At 44.8% G+C, this 10,340-nt stretch overlaps 1 protein-coding gene across 6 annotated transcripts; it reads right to left on the bottom strand.

Moving 5' to 3' along the window:
* Positions 1-204: 204 nt before the first annotated feature.
* Positions 205-6,294, bottom strand: LOC141091772 (uncharacterized). 6 transcript variants are annotated; one of them, XR_012232572.1, is made up of 6 exons: positions 5,704-6,294; positions 2,792-2,970; positions 2,493-2,719; positions 2,339-2,420; positions 1,436-2,260; positions 205-1,316 (listed from the first exon to the last, which is right to left on the bottom strand). XR_012232572.1 is itself a non-coding variant. In XM_073577484.1 (5 exons), the coding sequence occupies exons 4-5, from the start codon at positions 1,798-1,800 to the stop codon at positions 323-325; spliced, it is 1,359 nt and encodes a 452-aa protein (XP_073433585.1). In that variant the 5' UTR covers positions 1,801-2,260; positions 2,339-2,420; positions 2,493-2,970; positions 5,704-6,294; the 3' UTR covers positions 209-322. The 6 variants fall into 6 exon arrangements, 5 of the variants coding, with proteins under 5 accessions (XP_073433585.1, XP_073433583.1, XP_073433582.1 ...); XM_073577484.1 differs by having other exon boundaries at positions 209-1,316; positions 2,493-2,970; XM_073577482.1 differs by having other exon boundaries at positions 209-1,316; positions 1,436-2,719.
* Between the last annotated feature and the right edge of the window lie 4,046 nt (positions 6,295-10,340).

Here is a 10,340-nt window from a genome sequence, read left to right on the forward strand (position 1 = left end):
ACACCACCGGTGTACTGTGAAATATTACCCAGGGTTGTGTGTTGTGTTAACAAGTGTTGTGTTTACCTTTTACACCACTGGTGTAACTTGAATAAAGAAGCAAAAAATGAACATCACAATAAAGTTTTTTGAAAAAAAACAGTTTATTTCTGACAATTTGTATTAACTGTATTTTTTTTTTTAATTTTTTTTCTTAACTTTTTTTGTAACTTTTTTTGGTATTACCTTTTTGGTAACTTTTTTTTGGTATAATATTACCTTTTTTAATTTTTTTTGGTATATTACTTTTTTAATTTTTTTTTGGTATATTACAACAGAAAAATTACAAACTATGATACTGTTGGGTGGAGATAGTATTGGAGGGGGGGTTAACAGGGTTGACCACATCGAGGGGGGTAGGGGACTGGGGAGGGAGTTGGTGAGGACCAGAAGTGGAAGGGGGGTTTAACACATGTGGTTGGGACGGGAGTGGATGGACAGACGAGGTTTGTGGGTACATTGAAGGTGTATGTGGGGGTGGGTATGGCGAGGGCATTGGGGTATAATGCAATGGGGAAGGTAGGTACTGGGAAGAATGGAATGGGGAACTAGAGAAAGGAGAGGGAGTGGTAGGAGGAGGGACGGCTGTGTGATTGATGGTGGTGGAAGGATGGACGGGGGGAGGATGGACTGTGGAAGGATAGACAGGGGGAGGATGGACTGTGGAAGGATAGACAGGGGGAGGATGGACTGTGGAAGGATAGACAGGGGGAGGAAGAGATGCTTCAGCAAGCACTTCCACTAGAGCATTCTGACAGGCTTGCATCACACGCATCTGCTGGTGAGTACTTAAACCTTCCATTTGCCGGACAACAGAATGAAAAAAGGTATGTCTCGGTGTCTGGTTTGATTCTAAACTCATCTGTTCCATGTATCTTCTGAGTTCCATGATACTTTGATTGATCATGGTCAACCCAGAAGATAACCGTTGTCCATAAGTGTGGAAACCGTGTTGAACAGTTGAGTTTAGACTCAAACAGTCAGACAAGGTCATCCTTTCCTGACTCCTCAGACGCTGCCGGCCAGAACCAAAAGTTGGTCGAGATGTTGCGGCAGTGTCTGAGGGGTGGGGAACAGGGAACAAGTCGTCACCAGCAGCTTCATGTGATGAAGTCTGCCCTGCTGCTCCAGTGCTGGTGGAGGGGATAGAGGGATCAGACAAGAGGGTAGGTACAGAGGGGTCGGATACCTCGATGTGGTCACCGGGGGCGGTCTCACTAGGGATCACTCCAGAGGGACGCAACTGTGATGCAGACTCCCGAGTGCTGCAGATGGTGCTAAAAAAAAAAAAAGAAGAAAAAAATGTATATTAAAAATATTGATATTTAATTTAAGTCTGCTGAAAAAAAAATTGGTTAAACATTTCTACTACAGGAATTGTTTGGGGAATATTTACCTTCTGCACGCCATTGTAGATCGCAGGAACGCCAGGGCTTGGTAGTTTTTGTACTGGGGTCCCCGGCGTCCTCCCGACGATCCACTCGGGGTCTGAATCTCTTTGTTGTAGTCCCTCTTGAAGCGATCCCGGAGCGACCGCCACCGTGTGATAACCCTGTCACCTGTGAAGCAAAAAAAAAAAAAAAAAGGTTTAGTATTCAACACTTCACATGCTGGAAATATAAAGTTACTGAAGTTGTAATACTTACGCACAAAATCCCTGGCCCTCGCATTGAGTTCCTCCCAGTTGTCAATAACTGAAGAACAGACTTCATCCCAGAGCCGTCGTGTGGTTGGTTGGTCGGCATGAAGACGGTTTGCCATGTTCCACAGCGGCTCCCGGATTTCCACCTCATGGATGAGGTCATCACTATCAATAATGACACCCTCCTCCTGATGTCTGCGGGGAGCACGCTGTGAAACCTGTGAAGATAAAAAACAAAACAAAAAGCAAAAAATTACATTATATTCAAACACATGATGTTCATTTAAACAATTATCAAAATAGGGTTACTTACCGTTTGCCGACCACCAGAGGCATCACCTTGACGACCCTGGGATGTCCTGGGAGTCACTCTAGTGCGGGCACCGGATTCTGAAGACTGTGGGAAAAAAAAAAAAAAATGTTTGGATGGATGCAATTATGGTGTGCACTGTGATGAATGTTTGTGTTGGGTGTAGCATTATGTATCTGTGTATGTGCTAAACTTACAATCTGCGCACCCCCTCCGTGTGTCTCTCCACCCTGCACGTCTCCTCCTGGAAGCTCCTCTGAATCAGCTTCCTGTTAAAACATAATAGGATAGTGTTTTTAACCACAAAAAAATTATTTTAAATAAAAAATAAACAAAATTTTTTTTACCTCAGCTCGCTGATGATGTGAGGGGGAGCTTTCAGGAGAAGACATTACGGCTTGGGGCAGCTGTGTTGCTTCCTGAACTGATCTGCAAGTATAAACACACTTGTTAAGCTACTATACAAAGTATCATAATAAGCTTTCAGGCTTTTATACTTACAGGGAAAATGTTTGGCTGGCAGTATCTGCTTCGGCCTGGCTGGCAGTCTCTGTTGCGGTCTGGCTGGGCCTCTCTGCTGCAGCCTGGCTGGCAGTCTCTGTTGCGGTCTGGCTGGGCCTCTCTGCTGCAGCCTGGCTGGCAGTCTCTGTTGCGGTCTGGCTGGGCCTCTCTGCTGCAGCCTGGCTGGCTCTCTCTGCTGCTACCCTGCTGGTAGTGCTTGAAGTGATCTGCAAGTATAAAGAGACTTGTTAAGCTACTATACAAAGGATCATAATAAGCTTTCAGGTCTTTATACTTACAGGGAAACTAATGGTTGCCTGTACGCCGCGGTGTGGCTGTTCCTCTCTGCTGCGGTCAGGGTTGTTTCTGCTGCGGTCTGACCGGTCATGTCTGCTGCGTTGATCCCTGCTGCGGTCTGAATCTCTGCTACGGTTGGGCTGGCCGTGTCTGCCGGTATGGTGGCGCTTCATTGTGTGAACTGAAAGAAAATGATATGAAAGTTTTAAAAAAAAACAAAAAAAAAAAAAAAACCACATTTTGTATGTGTAATTCCCTGAAACTAATTATACGCAATTTTAAGTGTTTGCATGTCTACATTCCCTTATCTCAGAGTGTAACCAGTGATTGAAGGTGTCTAATATTTTGTGTAAACCTACTTTCTTTGTGTTTTGTAACTGAGTGTAACCAGTAATTGAAGGTGTGTAATTGCTGTGTATACCAGTTTGCATTCCCTGAAACTCTCACCGAGAGTGTAACCAGTGATTAAAGGTCTCACCGTGTAACCAGTGATTGAAGGCGTGTAGTGTGTAATTGGTGTGTATACCAGTGTTTGCATTCCCTGAAACTCTCAACAGAGTATGTAACCAGTGATTGAAGGTGTTTAATTTCTGTGTATACCCACTGTGTTTGCATGGTTTTGAATTCCCTGAAACTCAGTTGTGTATACCCATTTTTTCATGGTATGTTGCAATCTCACTTTTAACCACACTTGTATACCAGAACACTTCAATTACCTTTATGGTAACTTAATTTTACCTTTTTTAAAATGATACAAAGTAGATTTTTTCAAAACAATTTATTATTTTTTTTTTTTTATTATTTTTTTTTTTCCAAAAAATAGGAGCTACTCTGCTCTTTATTTTAAATACCACAATACATGAAAAATAAAAAAACGCAAACACGCATAACACACAGCCAGGCTACACACTCCAGGTGTCTTGCAGGTGGAAGATTTGCAGCGGAGTTTGAAATTCTATCAGTCAGGCTGGTGTTTGATGTCTGGTTCGGTTTCTTCAGTGTGGCTGTTGCCAGATGTCTGGGCACAAACCACATACAATACCATTTAGGCCGGTTTCACATTTGCACTTTATAGCGCAGCGATGGCCTGCACACGTCCGCCACAAATCCCCACCTACTACTGCACATGAATGCTTGCGATCTGCGCACCCTATCTTTATCATAGGGTGCACAGATGGTGCGCTGGCAGGATTTTACAGTGTGCTGCGCACTTTTGAAGGTGTGCCGTGCGCGCCAAAATGCAACATGCTGCGTTTGGCGCGCAAGGGCACACCTTCAAAAGTGCGCAGCACATGGTAAAATCCTGCCAGCGCACCATCTACGCACCCTATGATAAAGATAGGGTGCGCAGATCGCAAGCATTCATGTGCGCTAGTAGGCGGGGATTAGTGGCGGACGTGTGCAGGAAATAGCTGCGCTATAAAGTGCAAATGTGAAACCGGCCTAAATGGTATTGTATGTGGTGTTATTGGGCACAGACATCTACATTAAAACACCAGCCTGACTGATACAGTCAGGCTGGTGTTTGATGTAGATGTCTGTGCCCAATAACACCACATACAATACCATTTAGGCCGGTTTCACATTTGCACTTTATAGCGCAGCTATTTCCTGCACACGTCCGCCACTAATCCCCACCTACTAGCGCACCTGAACGCTTGCAATCTGCGCACCCCATACTAAAGATAGGGTGTGCAGATCGCAAGCGTCCATGTGTGCTAGTAGGCAGTGATGACCAGATGGGACGGGGATTAGTGGTGGACGTGTGCAGGTTATCCCTGCGCTATAAAGTGCAAATATGAAACCAGCCTTTACACCACACAATCACAGCAAGAAATACAATATTAAAGTTGTATGAAAATAACATGCAGTACACATGCAACAGAAAAAAAAAAAAAAAATGCAACACACACACACACACACACACGCTCCAGGGGTCTTGCAGGTGGTAGACTTGCAGCTGTGCAGACAGGTTTTATAGCTCTAGTTGAATCTTCTGTCAGGCAGGCTGGAGTCTGATATCTTGCTTGGAGTATTCAATGTTGCTGGTGCCGGATTGTCTGGGCCCAATTACACCACATACAATACACCACTCAATCGCAGCAATCACAGCATAAAAAATACAATATAATTACAGTTGTATGAAAATAAAAAGCAGTACACATGCAACAGAAAAAAAAAAAAAAAAAATGGAAAGAAAAAAAAAAAAAAAATGCACACACAGGCCACACACATACACACACACGCTCCAGGGGTCTTGCAGGTGGTAGACAGGTTTTATAGCTCTAGTTGAATCTTCTGTCAGGCAGGCTGGAGTCGGATATCTTGCTTGGAGTATTCAGTGTTGCTGGTGCCGGATTGTCTGGGCCCAATTACACCACATACAATACACCACTCAATCGCAGCAATCACAGCATAAAAAATACAATATAATTACAGTTGTATGAAAATAAAAAGCAGTACACATGCAACAGAAAAAAAAAAAAAAAAATGGAACGAAAAAAAAAAAAAAAAAATGCACACACAGGCCACACACATACACACACACGCTCCAGGGGTCTTGCAGGTGGTAGACTTGCAGATGGGCAGACAGGTTTTATAGCTCTAGTTGAATCTTCTGTCAGGCAGGCTGGAGTCGGATATCTTGCTTGGAGTATTCAGTGTTGCTGGTGCCGGATTGTCTGGGCCCAATTACACCACATACCATACACCACTCAATCGCAGCAATCACAGCATAAAAAATACAATATAATTACAGTTGTATGAAAATAAAATGCAGTACACAAGCAACAGAAAAAAAAAAATATAAAAAAAAAAAAACAGACATGCAACACTCACAGACCACACACACACACACACACACACACGCTACACACTTGCAGGCCATACACAGAAATGTCATAGGTATACTCACACTTGGTAAAGCTGGTACTGGCAGGCCTCTTGATAGCTGTGGCTGCAGGCTTGGTGGGTGTCTGGCAGGCTGGGTGGTCTGGCAGGCTTGGTGGCTGTCTTGCAGGCTTGGTGGCTGTCTTGCAGGCTTGGTGGTGGTCTGGCTGGCTTGCTGTCTGGCTGCTACTGCATGTCTGGGCCCAATTAGCCCATCTTATATAGTTTTGGGACTGTCTGGAAAAGTATCTTTTTTTCTGGGCATGCGCAGTGCGATTTTGCGGATCCTGCCGGCGGATTCCGCAAAATGGCGGATCTCGGCGGATCCGCCGCCCATAGGGCCCCATTCTACCGCATGGCTGATGACGGCGGATCCGCCGTCATCCGCCATTTTGACGGCGAAAAAAAACGTTACATTCTCCGTCCCCCTCAGACAGAATCCGCAAAGAATTTTGCGGATCCGCCGAATATCGGACGCAACGGACGACCATCCGTCAAAATCCGCCACTAATGTATCCCAATGGGGAAATTGGCGGATCCGCAACAAGAAAAAGCGGATCCGCCAATTTCAAATTTTGGCGGATTGTGACTGATGGCAAAAAACTGAAGTGTGAAAGAGGCCTAACGAGTAAGGAGAGAAAAAAAAAGGAAGATCTTAGAACTGGCCTTCTATAAATTCAGAGCTAGCCTGGGGAAGGCATTTATGCAGGGGGGAATTTATGTACATGTATCTAAGTACGCTGGTAGTTATAACATGGCAGTTAGACAGGGCAGTAGACAGGTAAGAATAAATCTATTCCTTGTACATTTGGACTACCAGAAATATTTACCATATGCATTTGTATAATTTATATCCTGGCCTCTGCATTCACACACATCCACCGCCCTGGCATTAACTCTCTACACTCCATCCATACTGGCCCCTCACTCCTATGTATAGCACTCACGCTCTTTTCACATTGCTACACAGCACAGATCCATTCAGTCCCACCATTCAACATCAGATACGCTCTCACAAATCACTTAACCATCTGCTCACTCTTTCTATCCTTCTTCTAGTCGCAGGAGACATTGCTTCCAACCCTGGTCCCCCATGTTATAGAAAGTCAAACCCCCCAACTGCTACACTCAGAAACCCCTCTAATCTTCTTAATATTCCCTGCATGCCATATGTCTCTCTTAATTGTGACCTTTGGAATTCTTGCTCAGTGTGTAACAAACTCGCCTTCATTCATGACTTTTTCCTTTCTAATTCTCTTAATCTTCTGGCTCTTACTGAAACCTGGATCCAGCAGTCAGACACTACCGCTGCTGCTGCTCTTTCATATGGTGGACTACACTTCTCTCATAACCCAAGATTAGACCATAGAGCAGGTGGAGGCGTTGGTCCGCTCCTATCACCAAAATGTACCTTTCAGGTTATCCCTCAAGTACCCTCACTTGTCTTCTCTTTTTTTGAGGTCCATGCTGTCAGACTCTACACCCCCTTCTCCATGCGAGTGGTGGTGGTATATTGTCCTCCCGGCCCCTCCCATCAGTTCCTGGATCATTTTGCTACTTGGCTTCCACATTTTGTCTCCTGTGACATCCCTACCCTCATCATGGGTGATTTCAACATCCCCATTGCTCTTCCCCTTATCTGCTACTCACCTTTTATCTCTAACCTCTTCATTTGGCCTTTTGTAGCTTACTAATTCTCCAACGCATGAAGATGGAAACTCCCTCGACTTGGTCTTCTCTCGGCTTTGTGCAGTGGATGATTTTGCAAACTCCCCTCTCCCGCTCTCTGACCACAACCTTCTTTCATTCTTTATCAAGAACTGCCAGGCTGCTCAGGTTACCCCCACTGTCCATATTTAAAGAAACATACAGGCCATTAACACCCATAAACTTATGAAGAACTTGCAGTCTTCATTGGCCCCTATCTCCTCCCTCTCATGTCCTGATTCTGCATTGAAGCATTACAATGAAACACTACAAAGTGCCCTGGATGAATATTCACCTCCTATACATAGAACACCACAACACAGATGGCGACAACCCTGGCACACCCTGCAAACACGTTTCCTGCAGTGGTGCTCCAGGTGCGCCAAACGTCTGTGGAGAATATCCAACCTACCCGAAGATTTCATCCATTATAAGTTTATGCATCAAACATACAACACTGCCCTTCACCTCTCAAAACAAACCTATTTCAACACCCTCACTGTCCAATAACCCTAAACGTCTCTTTGACACTTTTCATTCTCTGCTCAACCCAAGAGTACAGGCCCCAACCACGGAGCTTCGACCAGATCCGACAGGAAATTATCTCCCAATCACCTCATACCATCCACTGTCCTCCCTCCCCACTGCATCTAGCTCACTCTCTGATTTTGAACCAGTCACAGAAGAAGTAGTAAGCAGGCTCCTTGCATCTTCTCGCCGAACTACTTGCACCAGTGACCCATTTCCGTCACATCTCCTCCAGTCCCTTTCCCCTGCTGTCACCCCTCACCTAACAAAATATTTAACCTCTCTCTCTCTTCTGGTATCTTTCTCTCCTCATTTAAGCATGCCATCATACATCCACTACTTAAAAAACCATCCCTCGACCAAAACTGTGCCGCTAACTATAGACCTGTCTCTAATCTTCCCTTCATCTCTAAACTCCTGGAGCGCCTGGTCCACTCTTGTCTTATCCGCTATCTCTTTGATGGCTCTCTTCTCGACCCTCTCCAATTCGGTTTCCGCTCTTTACACTCTACTGAAACTGCCCTCACTAAAGTCTCTAATGATCTACGAACAGCTAAATCAAATGGTCATTACTCCATGCTAATTCTCTTGGATCTCTCTGCAGCATTTGACACTGTGGATCATCAGCTCCTCCTCACTGTGCTCCATTCCATTGGCCTCAAGGACACCATTCTCTCCTGTTTCTCCTCCTATCTCTCTGACCTCCTCTTTACTGTATCTTTTGCTGGCTCCTCCTCCTCATCTTCCCCTTACTGTTGGGGTTCCTCAAGGATCAGTCCTAGGCCCCCTCCTCTTCTCTTTGTACACTGCCCCTATTGGTCAAACAATCAGTAGATTTAGTTTCCAGTACCATCTCTATGCTGATGACACCCAATTATACGCTTCTTCTCCTGACATCACGCCTGCCTTTCTAGAAAACACCAGCACCACCAGATTGTCTAAACGCTGTGTCTAACATCATGTCCTCACTATATCTGAAACTAAGCCTGTCAAAGACTGAACTCCTTGTGTTTCCTCCTGCTACTAATGTACCTATACCCGACATTGCCATTTCCATGTGTGGTTCCACTATTACTCCCCAGCAACATGCCCATTGTCTTGGGGTCATACTTGACTCCGAGCTTCCCTTTGTTCCCCACATAGTATCACTGGCTTGCTCTTGTTATCTGCACCTCAAAAACATTTCTAGAATTCGACCTTTTCTTACTTTTGACTCCGCAAAAAGTCTGTTTCTCTTATTCATTCTCGTCTCGACTATTGTAACTCTCTTCTAATCGGTCTCCCTCTTACCAAACTCTCCCCCCTCCAGTCTGTCTTGAATGCTGCTGCCAGGATCATATTCCTCGCCAATCGTTACACCGATGCCTCTACCTTGTGCCAGTCATTACACTGGCTACCCATCCATTCCAGAATCCAGTACAAACTTATTACCCTCACCCACAAAGCTCTTCATGGCTCAGCACCACCCTACATCTCCTCCCTTGTTTCAGTATATGACCCTACCCATGCCCTCCATTCTGCTGATGACCTGAGGTTAGCATCCACAATAATCAGAACCTCCCACTCCCGCCTTCAAGACTATACATGTGCTGCGTCAATTCTTTGGAATGCACTACCCAGGTCAATACGGTTAGTCCCCAATCCCCACAATTTTAAGCGTGCCCTGAAAACTCATTTATTCAGACTAGCCTACCGCCTCAACACATTAACCTAATCTATCCCTGTGTGGCACAGCCAAAGTTTTTACCATAACCAGGTTCCCCACATCATGTTCCCACATGCTTTATACATCCATTAGCCCTCTGTGTCTGTACTGTTACACACTTAACATTATGACTGGTCCATACAATCAGGGCAACTGTTACCACCCACCTTTCATGTCTCCCTTTTTTCCTCATAGATTTTAAGCTTGCGAGCAGGGCCCTCATTCCTCTTGGTATCTATTATGATCTATGTGATTATTGTTATGCTGTAATGTCTATTGTCTGTACAAGTCCCCTCTGAAATGTAAAGTGCTGCGGAATATGTCGGCGCTATAGAAATAAAATTTATTATTATTATTATTATTATTATAGTCAGTCTGTGAAAAAGGATTCTATTTATCATCCTGCGTTATCTTCACAATTGTTGCCACTATACTGCCTCTGTGTTCCTATATTTGTTTTTGTGTGTGGGGTCTAGGGTCTTCTGTATCATAGGATTGCCTATGTATAGTGTTAGGGATCTCTTTAGTCATCGGGTAGAGGGCTCCATTGTGGCTGCAGGGTATATCAGGGTGCCTAGGTAGAGCCATCGTTGAGCGGGGGCACCACAATGTTCCCCCATAGGGTGCCAACCTCCGCGGCCAGTAAGGTACGAGTGATTGTATTTATCAGGGACTCGTAGTGATACCCCCCTTCTTTTAAACTGTTTTTCGGGCACTTATAT

This window comes from Dendrobates tinctorius, unplaced genomic scaffold (assembly GCF_039654945.1).
Source record: "Dendrobates tinctorius isolate UK_male_01 unplaced genomic scaffold, ASM3965494v1 ptg000056l, whole genome shotgun sequence".
NCBI classification, from domain to species: Eukaryota; Metazoa; Chordata; class Amphibia; order Anura; family Dendrobatidae; genus Dendrobates; species Dendrobates tinctorius.

Bases quoted from the DNA above. Each gene is read 5' to 3' on its own strand.
- LOC141091772 (XM_073577482.1), bottom strand. From the start codon at position 1,800: ATGGCAAACCGTCTTCATGCCGACCAACCAACCACACGACGGCTCTGG. The intron at 1,317-1,435 runs GTAAATATTCCC...TTTTTTTTTTAG, and splicing joins TCTACAATGGCGTGCAGAAG to CACCATCTGCAGCACTCGGG.